The sequence below is a fragment of the Mauremys mutica genome, chromosome 8 (assembly GCF_020497125.1).
Source record: "Mauremys mutica isolate MM-2020 ecotype Southern chromosome 8, ASM2049712v1, whole genome shotgun sequence".
In the NCBI taxonomy this organism is placed as follows: domain Eukaryota; kingdom Metazoa; phylum Chordata; order Testudines; family Geoemydidae; genus Mauremys; species Mauremys mutica.
Genome location: NC_059079.1, coordinates 48,485,828 through 48,512,598, shown reverse-complemented (window position 1 = coordinate 48,512,598; position 26,771 = coordinate 48,485,828). Strand labels below are relative to the sequence as shown.

The window sequence follows — 26,771 nt, the reverse complement described above, 5'->3', positions numbered from 1 at the left end:
CTAGTTCGACTGTGTGAGTCCACAGTAACGGGGCCAGTGTCGACTTTGGAAGCGGTGCACTGTGGGAAGCTATCCCACAGTTCCCGCACTCCCCGCTGCCCATTGGAATTCTGGGATTTCCCCCCAATGCATGCTGGGGGGAAAAATGTGTCGAGGGTGGTTTTGGGTAACTGTCATCATTGAACCGTCAATCACGCCCTCCCTCCCTCCCTCCCTGAAAGCGCCTGCGGGCAATCTGTTCGTGCACTTTTCTGCTCAGTGACAGCGCGGGCGCCACAGCACTTTGAGCACGGATCCTGCTGCAGTTATGGCCGTTGTCAACTCCTCGCACCTTATCGTCCACCTCTTCCACAGTCAGCTGCTGAGAAATAGGGCTACTTTTCAATGGTGCTGCGAGCACTGGTGGACCATGGGGGACATTTTACCAACATCAGCGTCGGGTGGCCAGGCAAAGTTCATGACGTCCGTGTTTTCAGGAACTCTGGTCTGTTTAGACGCCTGCAGGAAGGTAGTTTCTTCCCGGACCACAAAATAAGTCTTGGGGATGTGCAGATGCCTATAGTGATCGTCGGGGACCCAGCCTACCCGCTAATGCCCTGGCTCGTGAAGCTCTGTGCAGGTGCCTTGCACAGTGACAAGGAACTCTTCAAGTACCAGCGAGCAGTGAGCAGCGTGACCTGAGACTGTTCAGTTTCTTTACAGAGAAGCTGAACCTGCCCCTGTTTCTTGACCAAGTTACTGTTGACTAGCATCTGCAGTTACATACCCCGCCCACCCCGCTTCCCCAACTTCCAACACACGTTTAAAAATAAAATACATGTTCCACTGTAACTTTACAAAGGTTTCTTTATTGATGACTTTGCGTTACAGGGTTGAAACTGGGACACGGACTGTGCTGGGTAGGGTGTGCAGTGATGTAAAGACCGCCTGTAAACTTGAGGAATGACAGGCTCCTGCTCCCAGAGCGGTCTGCAGTGCCAGACTGGATGTTTCAACGGAGCCTGCCATCCCTCCTTTTTGGGACTCTGTGTGCGGGGGCTATGTGGCCTTTTGGCGTGGGAGGACGGATACAGATTCCTCTGCTGCGTGGCTCTGTGGTCCAGGACAGGGACCGTTGCATGAGATCTGTAACCTCCCTCCCCCGCTACAAAGTCACGTACCCCCCCACCCACACAGAACCTGCAAACCACCTCCCATACCGACCAGGGTGCGTACTGACTGCAGCGTGTGTGTGACCTGCTGCTGATCCTGCCCCCATGTCTGTACCCTGGTAAAGGTGAGTGTCCTGTCCAATTACCAACCCCCTTCCCCCCCCTTCAAACACAGTCTCCTCTAAAAGAACATGACGGAAACAGTAATTAACAGAAAAGTATTTTTTATTATCAACTAGACAGTTAGGGGATGAAACTGGGATGGGGGCTTGGGTGAGGTGGGAAGGAAAGGACTTCTCAAAATTTAGGGTATGAGAGCTTTTGGGTACTTGAGCACTCTGCTGGGGTGCAGTGACAGTTTTCATGGCCTCTGGCGCCCCTCCTTCTGGTTATTTTGGGTGAGGGGGGTATGGGACTTTGTGGCGGGGGAGGGCGGTTGCAGATACACTGCAGGGGGGCTCTGTCCTCCTGCCTGAGGTCCTGCAGAACATGCACAAGGCGCAGGAGCATGTCCGTTTGCTCCCTCATTAGTCCAAGCAGCGTTTGAGTCGCCTGCTTGTCTTCCTCACACCACCTCTCCTCCCGTTCGCTGTGTGAGCGCTGGTACAGAGAGAGGGTCTCCCTCCACTGGCTCTGCTGGTCCGCCTCGTCTCGGGAGCACCCCATAAGTTCAGCGAACATCTCGTCCCGTGTCTTTCTATTTCGCCGCCTAATCTTTGCAAGCCTCTGTGAGGGGGATGCTGTGGCAGGTCTGGACACAGTCGAAGCTGTGTGAAGGGAAAAAGGGAGTGAATTCCTTGCAAAGATACATTTTTGCGAACAATGAACACAGTCTACTCTGTCTCTGTGAATTCTGGGTTGAGATCCCAGTGCCTGATGGGGCAAAAACCATTTTCGCGGGTGGTTCTGGGTAAATGTCGTCAGTCATCCCTTCCTCTGGGAAAGCTACAGCCGACAATCATTTCAAGCCCGTTTTCCCTGGATTGCCCTGGCAGACGCCACAGCGTGGAAACCATGGAGCCTGTTTTGCCTTTTGTGCCTGTCACCGTATGTGTACTAGATGCTGCTGACAGAGGCGGTCCAGCAGCGCTACACAGCAGCATGCTTTTGCTTTTGCATGACAGCAGAGATGGTTACCAGCCATACTGTACCATCTACCATACCATAAATTGGTAATAAGATGGGCATGGTTACCAGTCCTTTTGCACTGTACCATTTGCTGCTGTCATAAGTGCCCCTGGCTGCTCTTAGCCAGGGGCACAAAAGCCAAAATTGGGAATGACTCCCTGAGTCAATCCCTCCTTTTTGGTATCTAAAAATAGAATCAGTCCTGCCTGGAATATGGGCAAGTGTACTAGAGAACCACTGTATCAGAGAACCAGAGAGCACAGCTGCTCTGTGTCAGATCCTGCATAGATTATGAGCTGTATGCTATTCACCGGGGGTGCTCCTGCAACAACCCCACCTGTTCATTCCATTCTTCCCCCAGCCTTCCTGGGCTACCATAGCATTGTCCCCCCACTTGTGTGATGAAGTAATAAAGAATGCAGGAATAAGACACAGTGACTTGTTAGTGAGAAATGAGTGGAAGGCAGCCTCCAGTTGCTATGATAGTCCAGATAGGACATTAAGGAGTGTGGAGGAGAGGAGCCCAGCATCCTGCTGCTAGTCCAGGGGCAATTGAATCTTTTCTTTACACATGAAGGGTGGGGGCTGATGAAGCTCAGCCCCCTGTTGCTATGATGACGATGGTTATCAGCCATACTGTACCATCTACCAGGAAAAATTAGGGCCAGGCGCCCTTGATCGACCTAACAGATGCTAGTCAGCATGGTTACCAGTCCTTTTGCACTGCCCCATGTGCCAATAGGCTGATGATGACGATGGATATCAGTCTTATTGTACCATCAGCCATCCATAGCGTGGGGGGAGCAAGGATGTTGGTGTTGAGTGCTGCACCATCGCGTCTATCTGCAGCATTCAGTAAAGATAGGGTGACATGTAAAAGAGTCAAGAGAGGATTGTTTTCCCTTTCACTTCTGGGGGTGGGTGGGGGGCTGCGTAAATTGCCGAGCTATGCCCTGACCCACCGCGGACACTGTTTTTGACCCTAGAAGCATTTGGAGCTCAGCCAAGAATGCAAATCCTTTTCGGAGACAGCAGGAACTGTGGGATACCTTGCGTCCTCAGTCCCCCCTCCCTCCATGAGCATCCATTTGATTCTTTGGGTTTCCGTTACGCTCGTCACGCAGCAGCGTGCTGAGTCTCTGCTATGCCGTCTGTTCGGAGATTTTTTAAAAATACTTTGGACCAGGCGTAACATTACAGTAATTCCCCTAATTAGATGCAGGAGTCTCTGAGCGAGATCACCCTGAGGACGGTCACTGAAGGAGATAGAGAGCGCATGCTGCGTGAAAGCCAGCACAAACCAGGGCCCTATGCAGCCGTGCTCGGGGAGGCAATGCTCCCTGAGTACCTCATGAAAGCCTGGCGCGGAAAAGTGTGCTACCACGGAGCACCCAATAAGGCAGCTCTCCCCAGGAACCTCCTGCGGAGGCTTTTCGATTACCTCCAGGAGAGCTTCGTGGAGATCTCCCAGGGGGATTTCTGTTCTATCCCCATATATAGAGAGACCTCCTTTTCACATACTTCAGATTCCTGTTATATTAAGAATAAAAGTTAACATGGTTAAAGCACTTACCGACTGCTCCTTCCCCTGATTCAGGATCCGGGTTAATGGCCGGGGATGGTTGGTAGGGGATCTCCATGACGGTGATGAAGAGATCCTGGCTGTCGGGGAAACCAGTGTTGTAAGCGCTGTCGTCTGCCTCGTCCTCCACAAACCCTTCCTCATCTTCCCCGTCCGCGAACATCGCCGAGGAACTGGCTGTCGACACTGTCCCATCGTCAGAGTCCATGGTCACTGGTGGGCCAGTGGTGGCAGGCTCCGTAGCGTCCGTTTGCCGCTTTGATTTTTTGGTAGCCTTGTCTGGGGTCCTTGATTTTCACGCGGCGCTGCGTTGCATCCTGGCTGTATCCTCTGTCTCTCATGGCTTTGGAGACCTTCTCGTAGGTCTTTGCATTCCGTTTTTTGGAGCGCAGCTCCAAAAGCACAGACTCCTCGCCCCACACACCAATCAGATCCAAGAGTTCCCGGTCAGTCTATGCTGGGTCCCTCTTTCTATTCAGAGATTACATGAACTCCTCTGCTGGAGAGCTCTGCATCGCTGCCGGTGCTGCTGAGCTCGCCCCGATGTCCAACCACGAAATGAGATTCTAACTGTCCAGACAGGAAAAGGAATTCAAATTTTCCCGGGACTTTTCCTGTGTGGCTGGTCAGAGCATCCAAGCTCGGACTGCTGTCCAGAGCGTCAACAGAGTGGTGCAGTGTGGGATAGCTCCTGGAGCTAGTAAGTTCGATTTGCATCCACACCTAGCCTAATTCGACATAGCCATGTCGAATTTAGCGCTACTCCCCTCGTCGGGGTGGAGTACGGAATTCGAACTAAAGAGCCCTTTAGGTCGAATTAAATGGCTTCCTGGTGTGGACGGGTGCACGGTTAATTCGAATTAACGCTGCTAAATTCGAATTAAAGTCCTAGTGTGGACCAGGCCTCAGTGCTTTTACTTCTGGTATGATTCTCTTCCTAAATTGCATTTCTTAAAAACCTCAGAAGTGCATGTATTGATGAGAAATGTTTAGGTATGCTTTGACATAGTTAAATACAATTACATATAATAATTGCTAATCAAAGATAACCTTTTTATGTGAAAAGTTATTTTTTTACTATTCTGCAGTTGACTTCACTTTGCTTATGAACCTGGATTCAGGAAAGCACTTAGTCAAATACTTAACTTTAAGTATTTGACTAAGTGCTTTCCTGAGTTGAAGCCATGGATAATTTCATTTGCTGGTCTCATGCATTAATGTTATAACTTAAGCATTCTTATGTACTGCTTTAGTAATCAATTGTACATGGTCTTCTGAAGCTACTCCAATAGTGGGGTAAAAGTTCACTTTCTCCACAGAAAAGTAATCAATTGTACATGGTCTTCTGAAGCTACTCCAATAGTGGGGTAAAAGTGCTATTTCAGAGTTTGTTTGGATGCTGCTATATAATTAGAAATACTTTAAATTTATGAATTTCTGAAAGTTTAAGATTGTTAATGGAAAAATCTAGCAGAAGCCTGGGAATGGACTGGAAGAGCAGCCTGGTGTACGTTCCATTTTCAGGCCCCTGCACAAGGAGAAGGAGCAGAAGAAGTGAGGTTGTGAAGGTATCTCCTCACTCTTAGGGATCCCGGAGGAAACTAGGAGAGCAAGTGGAGAAGACATGCATAGAGTCAAGACAGGAAGACAAAGCATGATAAGTGGGGAGAGAGACTCTTCCCCCCGCCCCCACTCCCCTTACTATCTGAGCCTTTAGAGGCACGTGGTGAGAAAATGAAGGAAGAAAGTGGGGTGGTCCTTGCCACAATGATGAATGAGTTACTTGGACTTCAGCACGTGGCTCCTTCCCTGGGCCTTCCATGGACTGGGGATAATGCAGTTAGGGAATCTTCATTTTCCAGGATCCTCTCCAAGAGGCTCACAGAAGAGCAGAAGCTTGTGAGAAGAAAGGGTCTGCTCTTTCCCAGATCCCTCCAAAAAGCTTATAGCATCAGAACTGGCAGGGAAAGGAGTGACCAAAAGGGGGGAGGAGCTATTATGAAAGAGGGAAGGTGTGTACATGTTTAGATCTGTTGGACCTGCACAGTTGCTTGTTGGCACAAGCAAGCTACATAAACACCACTAAAGGAGAACAAAATGAGGGGAAAAATAAATTAGTAAAGCAAAATAAAAAACAATGGCTAAAATACATAACAGACAATAGACTGGTGGTCCCCAAACTGTGGGACGTAACCCCTGGGGGACACAGAGGAACATTCAGGTAGGCACATTGGGGCCCAGGCCAGCCCGCACAGGGGGCGGGGAGGGAGCGCCAACCCAGCCCTGCTTTGGCCCCAGCTTTGCTCCAGCCTTGGCCCTCAGCCACAGCTCCGCAGTCCCAGTCTGCACCACAACCTAGCCTCAGCTCTGCTCCCAACCCTACCCCCAGCTGCGGTCCCAGCCTCGGCTCCCTTACCCCTGTCCGCATAGCCTGAATGTTGCTTCAGGAGGTGTGGGTATGGACGTGGACAAGGCAGGGAATGACCCTGAAAAGTTTGGGGACCACTTGAATAGGCTAACATAGTACTTTTCCAAAAAAGTCAGTTTCAAATAACTGAATTTGGCAGCGTACTTTCATATTTAATACATAAAAATGACAACTTTTCTATTTTGAAAAAGGATTTATTTTTTCCACTTAGCTCTGAGATGAAACCCTATTTATGTGCTATAATAGGTCAACCCAAAAGAAATCTCTTTCAGTTATTAAGATGGAGAATGCTTAACAGGGTTGTATTCTGTCCCTCAAATCTTCCAAGCTAGAAGATTCCCAGGCATAAGTTCTGGTTTTTTCCCCCCTTTTGTTATTACTTTAAATTGTTGATGTTTTCATTTTATACTAGATTGTTCTAAAAGTATGCCTGTTGATTTTTTTTTTTTTTAAGATCTGTCATTCAGTTGACCATGAGATTTTTGTTGGCTTGTTTGCGAAGTTTGGATGGGTGTAGCTGCTGCTGTTTGATTCTGTTCTTTCAAAAAAATTCAAAAGATGTTTATGGGCAACTTCAGCTCTGTCCCAAACACTCATGTAGGATTGTTGCAGGGATTGATATTGTCACTTCTTTGATTAATGTGTATATGATCGGTAGGAGGGTTAGTGAAGAGACATAGGCTGCAATTCAGTCAATAGGTTGATGACACACAGCTCTACATCTCCATTGCATCTGACCCAGCTGGAGAAATGGAACAACTTGCCTAATGCCTTGATGAACTTAGGGCATGGATGAGAGCTAGCAGGCTGCAAAGCAGTCCAGAGAAAATTGAGTTTATGTTGGTGGGCACCCTCATACCCATGCCCCTCGCAGAGGGAATGTCACTGCAATTTGTAAAACAGGTGCACGATATGATGGTATTGTTAGATCCTGGGATGCGCCTGGTTGCCTTAGTGGAGATTTTCCATCTGTGCCTGATCAAAAGAGTGCAATTTTGTGTATGTTTTGTGAGAGAGAGAGGACCTTGGTGACACAATTATCCATGCTTTTGTTAACTCTCAAGATTAGACTGCTGCAATGCACTGTGCACAGGGTACACATTAGGACTATTTGGAAGCTGAAGGTAGTGTGAATGCTTCAGTCTGCTTATCAAGTGGAGTTGCACTTTGGGAGCACTTTAGACCAGTGCTGTGTGATCTGCACTGATTCCAGTAAGCTTCTAGGTGGAATTCAAAGTGTTGATTATAACTATAAAGCCTTAAATGTTTGGGTACCTGATTAGCTGAATGATTCATGCCATGGTACACTGCCGCAGTTGAGATTAACAAAGGCAATGGATCTGGAGTTCTCTCAACATAAATGAGAGAGAGCTACTGGGGAAAAAATTGCTGTGATAAGTCATTGAATTTTTTTTAAGTTGCTTCACCCTCCTCCCTGGTTTGCCGGAGCCCAAACTTGTTAACCTTTGGGGCATACTGTAAAATTTGTGAAAATTGTGAAATTTCTGGTGGTGCCCTGTAATAATTTATGTTCTGTATTGGCCTGGTTGTTGGGATAATGTTTGCTGTATGACAAAATTGCTTTAACTCAATTGAGCAGTCTGCAATATAGGTCAGAAGGAGAAGAATCGCTCAATATAGCCATTTATCAGCAAACACTTAAGAGTTGGTATGGGATAATGCCAAAACTATTGGACTTAATTATTCTGTCTCTGGCCTATGGCCAGCCTGTGAAACTGCTTTTAACAGGAATGGCTCAGACTTTCCAGGCACACGAGAACAAAGAACTCAAAAGGTTTTCAAAAGGACTGTTTTAAAAAAGGAGACCTAAGCAAGTAACCAGACTTAAACTAGCCTCAGGCACAGGAACCTGTTGCGGTGTCTGGAGAAGCTGGGCTTACATAGGTCGCCATCGTGAAATGGTGGGAATTAATAGTTAAGATAGACGTGTGTAGACTGTTTGTTTTAAAATCATTTTTCTCTAAAGCTTTGTTCCTACTGCTAAATAAAAAATACTTTTGTTTTTAAGAAGGTTGTTGATCACTGCATATCACTGGTTTTTGAAGGGTAATTGTACCCAGGCCCAGGTCTAAGAGTGGGAGAATTGCAAAGTTCCACCCTGAGTCAAGTAAAGTTATGAGGCCAAACAGCTGAGGAGGGTGCTCTCAGACCAGAAAGGGGACAGAGGTGCAAGCAGCCCTATAACCTTTTTTTCTCTCTTTAGGTATGTTGTTGTTAAGGGATGTGGGGACTAAAGGAGATATATTTGTGCATAGTCACATTTGTTTTTATTTTGTTGTGATTTTTAATTTAGGAAATAAGTGCACAGAGAGAGCCTATAATTGTATTTTAAAAATTTGAAGAAACAATAAAATAAGGCAGATAATTGCAACTGTAGAGAGAGAATGCAATTTGTAGTTAATATTTTCTGCAATAATTGAACTTTGTACTTTAAATGTATTTTTAAAGCATGTTTTGTTTATAGGCTCGAATACATCCATTCCATGTTTTGGTTGCATTAAAAACCTACAAAACAGGACATGGAAACCGGGGAAAACTTCGGTGGCTTCCTGATAAAGACATTTTAGAAGCTCTTGATGTCTCTTTTTACAAAACATTCAAGGTAATGGTCTGTTTAACTATCTATCATATTGTAGATCCCTGCTAGAGAAGTCATAAGCCTGGCTTTGCAAATATCTGGAGTGTTTTAAAGCAGAGTAAGCAATAAGATACACAAGTATTCTTACTTACTGAGATTGGTCCTAAAATTCTCTCCAAGTATGATGGGGTGGACTAGGCCCAGTGGCCCCCTGCTGGAGGCCTCAGGATTCTACCATACCCATCCCTGAAAAGGAGCAGTGGAGAGGTCCTCCAAGGAGCCTAGAGTGGTTGCGAGGAAGCAGCCAATCAGAGAGGCTGCTGGAACGGCCAGTCGGGCCAGAAGAGCCATAAAAAAGGAGCTGCAGAACAAAGCAATAGTTAGTTAGTGCTGGAGAAGAAAGGACTGCATGTCTGGCTGGAAGAGCAGCAGGACCACAGACAGTCTTCTGGCAGGGACCAGAGGAGCGAGAGGCTTCTGGCTGGCTGCTAAGACTGAGCCAAAGACAGTTTGCTAGGAGGGGCCGGGGAGCAATGAAGGAGCTCTTGGTTGGCTGCTACTGAGTAGGGAGTGAGCCTGGGGAGGGCTGCAGGAAGATCGTGTTTCCAGGGAGGAAGCCCAGGGGGTATGGTCCCATATCAGGGCTGGGATTAATTAAAGACAGCCCAGAGAGGGCTAGAGAAACACCACCAGTGGGGTACGGAGATAGACCCTGGCGGAGTGTATACCCCAGAAGGGGTTTGTTCTGGTTCACATGCAGATAGTGTGAGAGACTGGGTCAGAGGGCTGAGTCACTGGAAAAACTGCCTAAGAACCACTGAAAGGGTCACCAAAACTGAAAGGACACAGACACCTCAACCAGAAGGGGGTGTTTGCAAGAGGTGGGTGATGACCCCATTACATCAAGACTATTAAAGGACATTTTGCCTACTGCCTTAATTCTTTTTCTTATAGTGCAAGTGGATCTGTTTCCAGCTACCCAGTGCATTGTTAGTGGGTTGTTTTTTGTTTTTTTTAAACTTAGATGGCCCAAAATGGGTGGTGGTTTTGTTTTTTGTTTAAGCATAGCTTAATGTTGGGGGGGAGGTTGTTTATTTTAAATTGAGGGACAGATTTTTTGCTGTCATTTTGTTAGCCATGTCTGATCATGAGATGTAGTCAGCTTTAAAGAACTTTAAGGTCTGTGATATAAATGTGCCTTTCTGATAAACATGATTAATATATGAAGTGTTTAGGGGAGAAGTATTCTCCCCATAATTGAATTTTCCCCATATTTGTTTAGGCACCTTAAAGTATAGTGTCCTTTTAACTTTTGTAGCTATCCATCTTTGTTCAAAAGCATTGGCACAAAATAAAAAATACATTACTAAATCATGTTATGAAATTATTACATAATAAAGTTATTTCATCTGTTAGCATTCCACTTTGTAAAACACAGTATGATGATGTTTTCAGATAACCAACAGTTTCAGTTGAGGAATATCTGAACAATGAAGCTAAGCTAGAAAGTGATAATTTTGATGAGTTAACCAAAACACTCAGTTACCTAGTTAGTCTTTGGTTTTGGTTGGTTGGTTTTTCCCGTGGGTGTCAGGGCCTGTCCTGGAAACAGAATATTATGAAGTCAAGACTGCATTTTATTGCCACGTTTTTATGTCCATTGACTTTCAGATATTATGCACCAGTTAATTAGTTCTATAATTACACTAGTTACTAATCTACGGTTCATGGAAAAAAAATGCTGGTAAATGTTGAAGTAAGCTGGGTGTAATTCTTAAAAAGTTTACATTGCGTTGTAAGTTCTGTCACTAATACAGTATTTTGAAGTCTATAGTACTTTTGCATTTAAACAATACTTAAATAACACTGCTCTACAGCCAAAATGCTTCTGAAATAAATGTAGTCTAACTTTACTAATTCTGGGTCACTGAGAACGAAAATGATGCTTAAAATTGTTGATTGGCTCTAGTTTTCAAGTTATGCTACTGGGTCAGTATATACAACCCTTGACTTGGGAATAGCGGAGGATAAGTGAGTTATAAAGGGAAGGGATCTCAATTTAAACCAGAAATGACTAAAATACATCTTTGACTGGATCTATGAATAAATCTATGACTGGGTTTGGACAGTACTTGCTTTTTAGGCAAAACAATGAATGATGCAATCTGAAGCTGGTATTGCGTCATACATGATATGAATTGCATCATGTTATTCCTAGAAGTCATGGATGATGCAATCATAACGAAGCTTACATCACTCTGCTGAACAAATTGCCCTATATCAGCTCTAGAAATCATACAGTGTAGTGCTCTCTTATTTGTCAGTGTTTGATTTTGCAAAGGGACACATTTCTGTTTAGCCAAAGTGAGCAGAGATGCCTCGTACTTGTGTGAACAGTGCAGATAACTTCTGCTATGTTTGTGGTGAAGTGACTTTTGCATTACAAAAGCGCAGTATAACCACTATGGTTAAGAAAGCCTATCACCTTTATTCTGGCTGCAAAATTGGAGATCAGGACAAGAGGTGGGCCCCACACATATGCTGCAACACTTGTGCAACAAATCTTCGCCAGTGGTTGAACAGGAAAAGGAAATCTATGCCTTTTGGAGTGCCAATGATTTGGAGAGAGCCAACAGATCATACCAGCAATTGTTACTTCTGCATGGTGCCTCCAGTTGGGAAAGGTGTGTCAAAGAAGAAAAAGTGGACTGTGCATTATCCAAACATTCCATCAGCTATACGCCCAGTACCCCACGGAGAAGGACTGCCGGTTCCTGATGCACCAGAATCATTCTCACTTGAGTCAGACGAGGAAGAGGAAGAGGATGAAACTTCTGGTCCTGAACCATCAATGTGACAGGACCCACATTTTCTCCCATCCTCCTCCTCTGAACCACACCTCATTACACAAGGTGAACTGAATGACCTTGTCAGGGATTTGGAACTACCCAAGAGTAAGACAGAGCTGTTGGGCTCCAGACTACAGCAGTGGAATCTCCTGGCAGGTGATGTTAGGGTTTCCATGTTCCGTGACCGTCAAAAGGATCTTGTCCCATTCTTCTTCATGGAAGGTGATCTTGTAGCCTGCAACAACATCGATGGTGTGATGGCAGCCCTCAACATCGTTCACGATCCAGATGAGTGGAGACTGTTCATTGATTCATCTAAGACGAGTCTTAAAGCTGTTTTACTGCATAATGGCAATGTTTTGCCATCAATTCCAGTTGGTCATGCAGTCCATAGGAAGGAAACCTATGACAACATGAAACAACTTTTGAGGTGCATAAACTATGACCAACATCAATGGCAGCTTTGTGGCAATTTGAAGGTTCTTGCTCTCTTGCTTGGTCTGCAGACTGGATACACAAAGTACTGCTGTTTTCTCTGCGAATGGGATAGTCGTGCAAGAGATTCCCACTACATCAAGAAAGATTGGCCACTCCGACAGTCATTGGAGCCTGGGAGGAAAAGTGTTCAGCATCCACCACTTGTTGAATCAAGGAAGATTTTGTTACCACCCTTACACATCAAGCTGGGTCTGATGAAGAACTTTGTCAAGGCCATTGACAAAACACAAGCAGCTTTCAAGTACCTCCGTGGAAAATTTCCAAGGTTAAGTGAAGCTAAGATAAAGGAAGGTGTCTTTGTTGGTCCTCAGATTCGTGAACTTCTTCGAGATGATGCATTTGGCCATGCACTGCGTGGCAAGGAAAAGACAGCATGGAAAGCCTTCCAGTTAGTGGCAATAAATTTTCTCGGAAACAACAAGGCAGACAACTACAGGTTGTTGGTGGAAAACCTCCTCAAGGCATACAAAAGCCTTGGTTGCAACATGTCACTAAAGATACATTTTTTGCACTCTCATCTAGATTTTTTTCCACTGAACTGCGGAGCAGTGAGCGACGAGCACGGCGAGCGATTTCACCAGGACATTGCAACAATGGAGAAACGCTATCAGGGCAAATGGAGCCCATCAATGCTTGCAGACTATTGCTGGACAGTGACAAGAGATGCTCCATTTAATGAATACAAGAGACAAGCCAAGAAGCACCGAGTAGACACTGAATAGGACTAAACTACGTACATAATAGTTTTTTGCCTTTTGTTTCATAATAAATTTTAGTTAGATGACCCTTTTGCTGATTTTTAAAGTGTTACATAAACAGGACAGGTGAAATATTATCATGTAAAGCAACCATAAACACATGAAAAGACCTAGGTTTACAATTTATGATTAAAACTCTACTATCTACACAATATACATAGACATAAAATGTAAAAACTTAAATATCTTAGAAACAGTAGCCAATGAGTTGTTTTAATTGTCATATCTGAATTCAGCACATCAAAATACATAATAAATAGCACATTTTATCTCTGAAGCAGACAACTTCTCAAAAATTGTAGACCAGTGAATTGTTTGGCTAAATTGAATTCAGCTGCTGGTAGTATGGTTAGTTTCATTCATTCTTGAGAGAACTTTAGGTGGATTTGGTGATTTAGAGGGACAATTTTCTGACAAATTTCTGTAATGAATCAATACCGCAGCATGATTCCATGGGCAGTCTTTCAGATACACTGAAAAATGAGGGTCCTGATCACGTGTCATCAATGAAGATTTCAAGACATTTTTTACCAGAGCCAGGGTTATTATTTAATCTCCTTTTTGGCAAGATTTAAACATGAGTAACTTCTTATGTCAAGCTAAATTCCCATTTACTTTAAACAGATCAAGTTGCTCTTTTCCTCCTAAAACTTATTGTGTAGTTCTTACTTGTTTAGGATTGGCTCTGTATTTCAGAGCTAGATAAGTTATCTATTTTTATAAAAGATTCTGCAAATCATTTTAGAAATCTTTTGCATGAGAGGCATTATGTAAATGTAATGTGTAACATAGTATTGATTTTTTGTAGCAAAGGTTTAGTAATTTTAGTATTGTGTCAAAAGAGGGGGAATTCACTTGATTTGTTTAACTGCTTTTAAATATACTCTCCTAGAATAGAAATGGGGGAGATGGGGGGGGAAGGGGGGAGAGAATTGAAAATAAATCAATATTCTGAGATTTATATATATATATATTTTTTTTCTGTCATTGTTTAGACAGTGGAACCAACAGGAAAGCGTTTCTTGCTTGCAGTTGATGTCAGTGGTTCCATGACACAAAGAGTTTTGGGCAGTGTGCTCAGTGCTAGTACAGTTGCTGCAGCAATGTGTATGGTAAGAAATGGATCTTTTCTTGTAGCCGTCCAGAATTCTTTAGGCTTGATTATTAAGAACAGTGAGTCAGTATTGTACTGCTCTTCTGGCACAAAGATGCCTTCAAGATGCCACTAGAGGATTCCTTAAGCATGGTGGAAATCTGTGAGTGGCATAGGGCCACGTAAAGTAGCTTCTGTTCCAACCCCCTCCTGGCTTCTGGCATAGAAGATATGGCCAGGACACCCTTATGCATGGTTGCTAGAAAGGCCCCTGGAGACTGTTGGTAACCAGAATCAATAAGAGCAGCCTAAAAACTAGGCTGGTACCCAGCATATATTAGCGGAGTCTTCAGGCTGCTTTTGTCTTAAAATCACTTTCCTTGCAGCACAATGCAGACTGAATTGAAAGTGATTTGCGGAAATATTTATATATGAATCCATCTCATCAAGCCATGCTTTGAGGAATGTATTCACACATATGGAATGTTAATTTAGAAAGGATGATAATATTTTAAATGGTGAGGAAAATACATACTTTTTTTTTCCTTTTTAGGTTTTAAAATTACTTTGCTGGAGATTAATAATTAAGAAAAATACTCCAGTGCACTTTTCAAATAGCAGTCAATTTGTTTTTAAAACTTTAAACTTTAAAATGAAATTACTTGTGCTTTTTAAATTTCAGGAATATAGAAAAATAGAAATGTACCATGTTCAAAATGCAGTCAGTTTCCTATAACAGAAAGGAAAGAGAGAGAGCACAGAAAAAATGCAAACTTTTTAACTAGAAACTAAAAATTAAGGGTTTTTTTGTTATAGTGATTAGGTCCATTAGTTCATCTTGGATTGCTGCAATATTTACAGGTTTCAGAGTAGCAGCCGTGTTAGTCTGTATCCGCAAAAAGAACAAGAGTACTTGTGGCACCTTAGAGACTAACAAATTTATTTCAGCATAAGCTTTCGTGAGCTACAGCTCACTTTTTCGGATGCATAGAATGGAACATACAGACAATATCTCCTGTCTGTGTGTTCCATTCTATGCATCCGAAGAAGTGAGCTGTAGCTCACGAAAGCTTATGCTGAAATAAATTTGTTAGTCTCTAAGGTGCCACAAGTACTCCTGTTCTGTTCTTTTTGTAATATTTAGGCACTCTAGGATAACAGTGAAAATTAAGGGTTGAGTTGAAACATTAACTTCACTTTTTTTGCAGTCAGTCATATCTGTATTATTTTAATTTGGTGCTTTGTGTTTTCAGTAGAAAATACGTTGAATTATCAAAAACAAACTAACTGCAGATAATTACAAAGTGATATAATTAAAATACGTGATCTAATTCCCTGAAACCTTATTTTTCTCCCAGGTTGTTGCACGCACAGAGAAAGATTCCAATATTGTTGCCTTTTCAGATGAAATAGTCCCCTGTCCAGTGACGAAAGACATGACATTACCTCAAGTATTACTGAAAATGTCTGAAGTATGTGAACACTTTTAGTTTTGTTGTACTGTAGTTACTGTATAATTCAAATTATGTCTTAATTTTTGGCAATAAATTTATCAGAGTGTTAATATTTTCATTCTAATTTGTGCTTTCTAATTAATCCCTAGTAGTGAATTTATTCTACATTTTAGTAAAATACTCTTCTTGTTTTTCTTAATATACCTGATTTCTACTGAAAAGCTATGTCAAGCAAATCATATTACTTTACTATCTGAATAGTTCAACACTTCATTTTAAAGAAGTGGTATTGGCACATAGTCTCATAAATTTAAAAAATAGATGAGAACAATAAATTCTGTAAGGCAAAATGGTGTATTTTTTTTGTAATATTACCAAAAAAGCTTCTGCATATAGTACATAAAGTACTTTACATTTTCAAAGCAACTGTATAAACAATCATCTTTATATCTTCAATTCTGTATAGTCACTGCAATGTTCTAATTCATATTTTTCAGTACTGTTAACTTGTGCTTTACAACAGCATGTGCCATAAAATTTATCAGTTTCTGGGAAATAAACTCCTCTGGTGATGTATCCAAAGCCCATTGCAGTTGGATAAGACTCCAGTTGATATCAGTGGTTCGGTTAGCCTCAAATTACAGTATTGAGTAAAAAAGGCCAAAATTCAGGCCCTAGTCCTACAATTTGATGAGAATAGGTAGACTTGTGCACCCATGTGGAACTCCACTGATTTCAGCAGACATGCATGTTGCATTGCAGGATGGGACCTGCTGAATTAGTCATCACAACTAAGGGCTGGTCTACACCGGGGCGGGGAAATGGATCTCAGATACGCAACTTCAGCTATGAGAATAGCGTAGCTGAAGTCGACGTATCTTAGATCGTCTTAGAATCACCCAGTATCTTTCAACAAAACACTTCAGGTTTGATAAATCTGCATTTTCTAACAAAACCCTGTATCTCTGAAATATTTTCAACCAGCTCTATAAATAAACATCATTTTAAATATATTTTGATACATTTTATGTTCAATGTTTCTAATGCAATTAATGTCAAAGAGTAACCCATTGAATGCTACATTGTAGATAGAAGTAGGAAAGCTGTTAACTTTCTCATGTCCTCCTTTGTACTATCCAATTCAGGGCCACATTGCTCTTGGATAGTTAATCATAGCTGTTAATATGAAAGGATAATATTTATAAGATATCACTGTAATACTTCCAGAATTTTATGGTGAAGTGCCCTATACAGTTCTTAATAATATTCTTATGTATTTTTAGATTCCAATGGGTGACACTGATTGTTCTCTTCCAATGATATGGGCTCAAAAAACACACACAGCAGCTGATGTCTTTATTGTGTTCACTGATGATGAGACCTTTGCTGGAGATATTCATCCTGCAGTTGCTCTGAAGGAATACAGGGAGGTAAATAACCTTCTGATAATACAGTATCATTCTCCTCTCATACAATAATGGAAAAAATATTAAATTGTTCAGAAATTTGTTTTGGAGACGTAAGCATTTGTGGTTTAATGCAATAAATGTATGCTTTTGTAGTATAGAAAAAAGGTTTATTTTTGGAATCTTTGTACACTCAGGGAGAAATGAATGGCATTAGTTTGCAGATAAATCTTGGAACAAAAACAGGAATTTTCAGATAAAAATTTGTCATTAATTATTGGCCTAATATTTAAATCCTGTGTTTAAGTTTCTGTAACAGAATTTTATATACTTAGTGCTTAGTGAATTTTTGAACTTTTCTCTTGGATATATGATTGGTAAATCAGTGAAATTCTACTTGTACAAAAAAAAGTGAAGTTCTGATATCCCTCAGTGCTTTGTGATAGAGTTGTTTTCAGTAATGAAGTAAAAACTTGTATAGAAATAGCTGCCAGTATAAGGTTATGGGAGCCTGCAAAGAAGGCAGATCAACAGGAGTGAAAAAACCACTCAAAGCAGAGCTTATGTTGCTTATTATCCTTTCCAGGAGGAAAGCTACTGAAGTTACTAGCTCTGCAGGGCCTCCGGTAGCTTTTCTTGTGCTGATCATGTAAGCTCTGTAGACTTTCTCCCTATAAGTCGATTTGAAATGAAACTTCACTGATAATGAAGTCAAACTGCACATTTTGAATCAACTTTTTTATTTGCAGTTTTTTTTAACTAGAAACTAAAAATTAGACCTCAGAGTTCTTCACAAACACTAAAGACTTAGTTAATCACCACAGCACTCTTGTGAGGTAGGTAAGTGTTACCTCTGTTCTGCAGTTGGGTAAAATTGAGGCAGAGATGTTGAATGACTAGGCCAAAGGTCACCAAGAAGTCTGTGGCAGAGCTGAGACCTGATCTGACTGCAAGAGCAATGCTTTATCCATAAATGCAGCTGTTCCTCCTATTAGATGATTGGATGGCCATTACTGTCAAGAGTCATCATATGAAATGTAGTCCATAGAAAATTTAAATGTTTCCATTTGAATAGTCTGTGCTGAAAAATGGGTTAACTGTGTATTCCTGTCCCTAGGCTTTGGCGGTGTATAAAAGCAACTAATTGCATTTATTTCATTTTCACATAAATCAAACTGAGACACTTATTTTGGTTAAAAAGAAAATATTAAAAGCTAGATTTTGCAATCCTTACTCATGAAATCTCCTGCTGCCATCATCACTGCATCAGTGCACTATGGAGTACCTAAGTAAGGACTGCAGGATTAGGCCCCAGATGATTTATAAATTGTTGTGTGTATATTCTGGTGTACTGAAAATGCTTTATTTGCTTTCCTTCCTACTTCTAGAAAATGGGTATTCCATCTAAACTGATCGTTTGTGGAATGGTATCAAATGGCTTTACCATAGCAGACCCAGATGATAGAGGCATGTTGGATATATGTGGCTTTGACGCAGGAGCTCTAGATGTCATTCGCAACTTCACTTTGGATTTGATTTAATCTGTGAGCACCTGCTATTCACAGTGGGTCCATAGCTGGCAAGAGACTCTGCCCTGAGAACTCCCAGCCAAATGTACACGTGATGCACATATCAGAATGATACCTTTTTGTAAAGGGAAAAGCAGATGAGATATTACTTTTGTTGTTGTTGTTGCACATAGTTTAAAAATAACAATGGGAAAGCCTTCTAAATGTTGCTACACAGTTTATGATTTAATTTCATTCATAATAGTTGAATATTACTAAGGTTTTCTGTCACTGTACAATGCCTTTGTCTTCAATAATAAATCGATTAATTACTTCTGGTATTGGGAGTGGGGGCAGGAAAGGGAAATGGTGTTAATGTTTTTAAATAGTGTCAGTTTAACAGCAGTTTACTCAAGGTTTGTTTTTGTTTTTTAATCTTTGTATTTGAAAAGAATAAGATTCAACCATTTCCATTGTTCAGTTTCAAATCTATAAAAGAGAAATTATTTTCTGGAGTGCACTAGACCATGTAACTGTGATGGAGTGTAAAAGTTGTCAAATTTTATACTGACAAAGTGAAAGTGGAAATATGTGATTAAATTGTGATAATCAGACTTTTTCTGAACAGATAACTATCTGGATCTTCTAAAATAAAATATGTAACTTTTTTGGTAAATTGAAAGGCAGTTTTTGTACACTGCAATTTCAGCAGCACTATTGTAGAATTTGTATGCTTTTAAGAAATCTGTACAAACTCTTTTTAGCAAAAGAAAGGATCCCTGAAGTCATAAAATGAAGTCCCATCCTTCAAAGTAATAGCTTGCTGAGGTTTCAAGTGCTTTTTTGATGAGGAAGATTAACAAATGCATCTGAATTAGTCTAACTCTTAAGTTTTGGTCATCATATAAAAAAAAAAGCTCTTAATTTCTGTATTATCTGCTCATTCTTTTGAAGAAATCTTATCCTCCTAAAAAGCAGAGCACTTTATGGCATTTAATCTGCTTAAAGATTAACTTTATTTCTCTGATTTTTAAAAATAAATTAAATCCAGTCTATTTTCAAAACTACTTCCACTTCATAGTGACATTCTTACAGTGATCTTTCTGCATTATACAGCTGCCCTCTTCATACTCAAAATCTTACTTGTTTAGCAATGTATTGGAAATGAGAGTTTTAATCTTCTGTATGACAATAAAGACAGAAGAGGGCAAAAGGCATAGGGGAGAAAGTTATATCTACAGATAACTTCTTGTCTCTGTTTTAGAGCAGGAATTAATAGTAATGTGTTTATATAATATCTAAAGGTCTTTTCAAAATGTCACAGATTAAGAACACAAGTTTTATCTTTAAGGTTTTTAGTAATACTTTACATCTTTCCCTAAATTGTATGCATGTGGCTGTCAGAGTCCTGCTTAGGGTGACCAGACAGCCAACGTGAATAATCGGGATGGGGGTGGGGATAATAGGAGCCTATATAAGAAAAAGACCCAAAAATCAGAACTGTCCCTATAAAATCAGGACATCTGGTCACCCTAGTTCTGCTGTCTGTGATTATTTTAAAAGAGTAATTTGGTGTTTGATGGAAAAAGATTGTAGTTATAAAATAAGCTAATTTATAGTAAATAATACATGACACTTCTGTTTCTATGCTGAAAATATGCTTTGAGATGTAAAGCAGGTGTTCACATTTGAACAATGGATAAACTCTTGATATCTCATTATTCAATATGTTTAAAGTATAAAGAAAATAAGTTCAAGTTAGTGTTTGTAGGATGGAGATTTTAGACTCTGATAATGTTTAAAATATCAGATGGGTGATGGCATGCCCCAGGCTTACTGCCTCAGTTAGTCAGACTAATGTCCAAGGTGTCATACTACCCATTTATGCCCTACTTCAAGGATTAATCAGAATAGTGAAGAATCCCACTCTGTCATGAATTTTACACGGATAGCACTTAAGCTGTTTTTTAAAACTATGTCATTTGAAGAACTGGTGGTAACGGAGTAGTGCCTTTCAGTCAAAGTGAATGGAACTTCTTGCAGTTAATCGTTGGTAAGTGATAGTGCAGTAGTAGAATAAAGTTTTCAAAATGTGAGGCTACTGATGTTTTTTTTCAGGTGATAATATCCAGAAGCAACTCCATTGCTTTCTTTGTAAAAGGAATTTCAAGAGGCAGCACCCCCATCTTGTTTTTTTCCTTGTAACCTATCCTTTTGGAGTGAGAAATTCCCTGACATTTTCAAGCTTCCTGCAAAAGAGGTATAGAGAACATGGGGAATATACTCGATCAAGACGTGGGTTAGTTATTTCAAATAAAGGCACTGGTGGGTTTTTGTTTTGTTTTTTTAAATATAGTAATTTTTTCTAAATCACACAATAGTTGAACATTTAATAAAATGTTTACTGCTGAGCCAGAAATGTCAATGAAAACTGGGTAGGTGTTGTAAGTACAGTTTCTTATTAGGAAGTAATAAGAGTCTAATGTTTTTAATATAAATAGTACATGGATTGGAAAATTAGGAAGGTGTATACTTAGAAAATGTGAAATGACCTTATGCAATTTTGCACAAACCTATGATAATTAAAAGGATTTGATTGGACTAATGACCGTACTAACAGATTAACAGTGGAGAATTACACTAATACTGAATCACTGAAATAAGCCCAGTTGAAAACCTAAATCCTTGAACTAGATAAGCAGAGTGAAGGTAAACATTCAGTACAGTCAATAGGACATTAAGTACATCTGTTAGAGTTGTGTACCACTTCTAGTCGTATCCTCTCCATTATTGAAAAGATGGAGTATGGAATATGCTCCTAAGTACTTATACTAATAGGGTATAATTTTACATTCTGACTGGTTTTGTTTGTACTGATAGGACTATATTGTCCCCTATGTGGGCTGCCTCCCCAAATGTTTCCATTGGTGGATGAGTAGGGTTTGTGCCTTCCTTCCATGGAAGTGGTAGAGAGAAGAGTCCTTTTCCCCCCAATAGCAGAATGATTGAGATTTTCAAAGGCCTTAACTCTGGCAGGAGCTGGGAGGCAATACAGAGGGGCTGTTGTCACCTACACCTCCCCTTGAAGGTTTCTAGAGTACAGAGAGGGACAGCTGAAAGTTTAACACTGACAAGGTCGGTATTCGCGTACATGCTGAAGTCCCGCAAGTCTGGAAGACATGTTGCCACTCACCTCATTCTCTTTTAGCATATGGTTCTGAACCCTAAGGTTGGAAGCATAGAGCATAACATGACTGCTATTGTTGTTACGTTCTTTAGTCTTAAATCCAGTAATCAAACAGTTTCTAGTCTGCAGAATGAATAGGTCAAGATAATTTACAAATTGGAGTGTGGATGTGTGTGTGGGTAAGAACTAGACTAATAGTTACAGTAACATTAAAAAAAATAAAATGTGTGAACTAAAAGTGTAATTGCCAAGCTTTATTTAGAATTTAATTATTTATGGTAAATATACTGAATTACCTTTTCACCAAAGAGGAGAGATGATCTTATCAAGTTAATATTGTTGTTTGCATTGGTGGAACACTTTGTTTCCATTTGGCTCTAGACAAAATACAATCAGATATAATTGTGCACTAAGATTTATTACAGAAAGGGGAAATTTAAGAGCTAGTTTGAAATTAAGTTGTTTTTCAAAGCGAATATGTCCAAAAGTCCAGTTAGGGGTGTGATTTGATTTCCTGATACCTGCCTGAATAAAGAGGCTTTCAAATCAATTTACATTTCACTAGAAACCCACATGCTAGTCCTAGATTTTCATTAGAATTATTGATAGCTACAGAATATATATGTGGTTTGTTTAAAGAATGAAAAACACTTAGTAATAGCTGGGTTTGTAATAGAAAGTGCTGCTGTGCAAGAGCCTAATGGGGTTTGGAAGCATTTCAAAAATATCTAACATTATCCTAACACCTGAGAATAACACCTAACTATTGTGTATATTTAAGGGTGTAATGGTGACAGGCTTGAGCTTTGAGAAAGAAATGGCGGGTGGAGAGAACTGGAAGCATAATATGTAAGTAAAATACAGAAAGGGTGATCAAGTGCTCATGAATTTTATACACCAAGAGCTTGCCTCAAAGAAGTGAGAGGATACGTTTTTGATCAGAGCAGTGACAAGTGAGCCCAAACTGTAGACCCATTGACTCTTCCCCAAAAATCATGTTCATCTATGTGTCTGGTAGTTTTGTTCTTTACTAATACTATAGGTTCAATTAATTTGCCTGGTACTGAAACTGGCTTACTGGCCTGTAATTTCCAGGATCTCCTCTGGAGCCTTTTTAATTGGCACCATATTAGCTCTCTTCCAGTCATCTGGTATGGAAGCTGATTTGAGTGATGGCTTACATACCACAATTAGTAGTTCTGCAATTTCATATTTGAGTTCCTTCAGAACTCTTCGGTGAATATCATCTGATCTTGGTGACTTATTACTGTTTATCAATTTGTTCCAAAACCTCGTCCATTGACACCTCAATATAGGACAGTTCCTCAGATTTGTCACTTAAAAAGAATGACTCAGGTGTGGGAAGTCTCCCTCTCATCTTGGGCAGTGAAGACCAATGCAAAAAATTCATTTAGCTTCTCCACAATGGCCTTTTCTTTCTTGAGTGCTGCTTTAGCACCTTGATTGTCCAGTGGCCCCACTGATTGTTTGGCAGGCTTCCTGCTTCTGATGCACTTAAAGATGATGATAGTTTGAGTCTTTTGCTAGTTGCTCTTCAAAATCAGAGAGAACGTAAGACTGATCGGGGCGATGTTCCTGCTCAGACAGCTGCAAGAACCTCACCACTGCACATGCTACAGGCAGTTGGAGAGCTCAGGAGAAGCCTTAGCAGCACCAGCAGCTCTGTGGAGGATTGGAGAACTGATGCAAATAAAATAATGCTGGCTTTGTGAAGTACATCTTAGGTACAGGGTTTAGTAAGTTGTATGTGGCTACGTGCCTCCTTTTGATTTGCAGAGCTTAACTAAACATCTAGGTAAGGTGGATATATATCAACATAAGAAACTAGGAGAGAGGAAAAACTTGAATATAAATTTTTTTATTTAAAAAACACTGAAAAGTTGTTTAAAAATGGAAATACATATTTAAGGTACATACTTTTCCCTTTTCCCTCAGACAATCTTAATCATGATCTGCAAAGAATAATAAATTGGTCTTGGGTTCTTTTTATGATATATAAAGGCAGGATTTTGTCACCAACCTTTTGCTTGACTTAGTTTAGCTTTAGTAATTAGGGGGGGTCCCATCCTCGTAGAACGTGTGGTGATGGAAGAATATATGAAACATGAGATTGAGACTGGAAGTGGAGCAATTAAGAGGGGAAGGGATTTTGTGTCTGTTTAGAACTTTAGCTAAACCCTATTTAATTCCAATGCTTAATTGACAGAGAGAAAAAAGGATGTCTTGGTTAAAAATCTGACAGTGCCTTGAATTAAAGGCCTCCTAAAGTGCTAGGGAAAGCTTGTGGGGATCAGAGTATCGATACTGTTTCACAACAAAGCCAAGGAAGACTAAACTTGACACACCTAATATTTCTTTTTTTTTTTAAAGGAATCCTTTATGATTAACTGCTCCTCCCTCCATGCCAATTTAGCACCAAGCTTTAAGATATCAGTCTTACAGTTGCTAGCTATCTACGTAACAAGACAGATATGCATGATAGTAGTAACCAAGGAAGGTTTTAAAAAAAAATGCTGTCTTTCCTGCAACAGCTGTGCAGTTTTATATTAAGATGAAGCTTTAAGAGTATCTCAAGCTGTGTCTTTTACACTGCTGCAACGTAACTGCTGGTGTATAAGATGCTGGGATGAGTCTGTCACACTGCAGCAGGGAAATGTTCAGAACCATACATTTGAGGGGGAAGTGGGTTGACAAATGAAGCACTGAAAGGGAAAGGAAGGAAGCATGGCAGAAATACGGTATATTTACTCTAATTAGCTGTTACATAGTGCTTGTTACCCAAAGATCTCAAAGCTCCTTACAGAGAAAAGTAAATATAACTGTCCCTGTTTTACAGATGAGTTGAGAGGTGAAGTGATTTGCCTAATGTCACACACTTAAGTGGCACAGCCAAAAATAAAGCAAGGGTGAGTCCCAGTTCAGTGTCTTATATCAAAGACTGCATTGTGACCAACTGTTCAACTCAGAAAATTCCTTTTTGGCCATCTATCTGCCCTTTTTAACAGTATAGCGTCTTATAGTGTCCTAGCTATTAGTATAGAATTTGCAATGTTTGACCTATAATATTGTGCATAGGGACTACATAGCTTCCCAGGCTGTTTTTATTATTCATATGCTCTGAAAGCCTCTCTTCTGCAAGTAAGTTTTGATATGGCATAAAAGTTATGTGAGCCATGCATTTACCCGATTAGTGTGCACATTGAACTGCAGGAGCTCTGACAACCTAATAGCGGTGCCTTTACCACGTGTTAGTGGTATTAACACTAGTTAAATTACTGTATTTGTATCACTCCAACAGTATCCTGCCAAAACTTAACTCATGACTTAAAACCTACTTGCAACTGATGCGTGAAGCTTTCCCTGGCACTTCAAGAAGCTAAGCCATCTGTTTTCAGATTTTTTTTTTTAAGTTTCTAGCCCATATGATTGTGAGGTAGACTTGAATAAACTGAAGCAATGTTGTCTTCCTGACTAAAGACAGATAGTTTCAATCCCTCTGGGACTGCTCAAAGAGCTTCCAAGCAGCAAAGTAATAGCTCTCTAGACAGCTGGCATGCTGGTACTCAGAATCTGGTGGGAGAATGGAAGAAATGAAAAGCTAGGGGCAGCATATGTGGCACCTGAGCTGTTGTCTCAGGGCCAGAGGTAGATCTCCCCAAAGTTGCATGACAACTTTAAGCAGTAAGTAAATAACAGTGAGATATGTCAGGGCCTGAAAAAGTTCCGTGGAAAGCAATTGCCCCCTCCTCCCCGCAACAAAGCTGCTTATTTCAAAGTTACACAAAGGAACTGTGAAGTCAGTATGTAACTTATATTTTTAAAAGTACATATATATTGCATATGGACAATTGAACACAGATGGACATTTAACTTAAATCATATTTCTATATGAAATCTCCTTACTATAGTTACATAGAATCATAGATTTTAAGGTCAGAAGGGACCATTATGATCATTTAGTCTGACCTCCTGCACAATGCAGGCCACAGAATCTCACCCACCCACTCCTGTATCAAACCTGTGTCTGAGCCATTGAAGTCCTCAAATCATGGTTTAAAGACTTCAAAGTGCAGAGAACCTTCCAGCAAGTGACCCATGCCCCATGCTGCAGAGGAAGGCGAAAAACCCCCAGGACTTCTGCCAATCTGCCCTGGAGGAAAATTCCTTCCTGACCCCAAATATGGCGATCAGCTAAATCCTGAGCACGTGGGCAAGACTCACCAGCCAGACACCAAGGAAAGAATTATCTGTAGTAACTCAGATCTTACCCCATCTAACATCTCATCACAAGCCATTGGGCATATTTACCACTAGTAGTCAAAGATGAAGTAATTGCCAAAATTAGGCTATCCTATTATACCATCCCCTCAATTTATCAAGTTTAGTCTTGAAGCCAGATATGTCTTTTGCCCCTACTACTCCCCTTGGGAGGCTGTTCCAGAACTTTACTTCTCTGATGGTTAGAAACCTTCATCAAATTTCAAGTCTAAACTTCCTGATAGCCAGTTTATATCCATTTGTTCTTGTGTCCACATTGGTACTGAGCTTAAATAGTTCCTCTCTTCCTGGTATTTATCCCTCTGATATATTTAGAGAGAGCAATCATATCTCCCCTCAGCCTTCTTTTGGTTAGGCTAAACAAGCCAAGCAATTTGAGTCTCCTTTCATAAGCCTGGTTTTCCATTCCTCGGATCATCCTAGTAGCCCGTCTCTGAACCTGTTCCAGTTTGAATTCATCCTTCTTAAACATAGGAGACCAGAACTGCACACAGTATTCTAGATGAGGTCTCACCGGTGCCTTGTATAGCGGTACTAACACCTCCTTACATGTAACATTACAGTGCCTGAACTATTAGACAAAAGCTTTATTTACCTTATATATCTGTATATAGTCAGATTCACTATTACCATGTATGTTGGACCTTCACCACATTTAAAAACAACTAAACTACTAAAATTGGCAGGAGAGGCAGCAGCAGGTGTAGTACCTGAAACTACTTAACTACATTATTGAAACAGAACAGACTGGTTGTTAAGTGTCTCAAAGTGATTAGAACTTAGCATGTTTAAAAAAATAAAAAAAGTTTCCAACTGTTACTTGAGAGTATA

At 40.7% G+C, this 26,771-nt stretch overlaps 1 protein-coding gene across 1 annotated transcript in view; it reads left to right on the top strand.

Moving 5' to 3' along the window:
- The window catches only part of RO60 (Ro60, Y RNA binding protein), a 35,458-nt gene extending 14,908 nt beyond the window's left edge, over nucleotides 1–20,550 (top strand). Inside the window, exons 5-9 of the mRNA XM_045026652.1 lie at nucleotides 8,775–8,912; nucleotides 13,989–14,105; nucleotides 15,445–15,558; nucleotides 16,824–16,970; nucleotides 18,335–20,550. Coding sequence (XP_044882587.1) covers nucleotides 8,775–8,912; nucleotides 13,989–14,105; nucleotides 15,445–15,558; nucleotides 16,824–16,970; nucleotides 18,335–18,487 — 669 coding nt within the window. The 3' untranslated portion in view covers nucleotides 18,488–20,550. The remainder of the gene's footprint in view (nucleotides 1–8,774; nucleotides 8,913–13,988; nucleotides 14,106–15,444; nucleotides 15,559–16,823; nucleotides 16,971–18,334) is intronic.
- The last annotated feature ends 6,221 nt before the right edge of the window (nucleotides 20,551–26,771 follow it).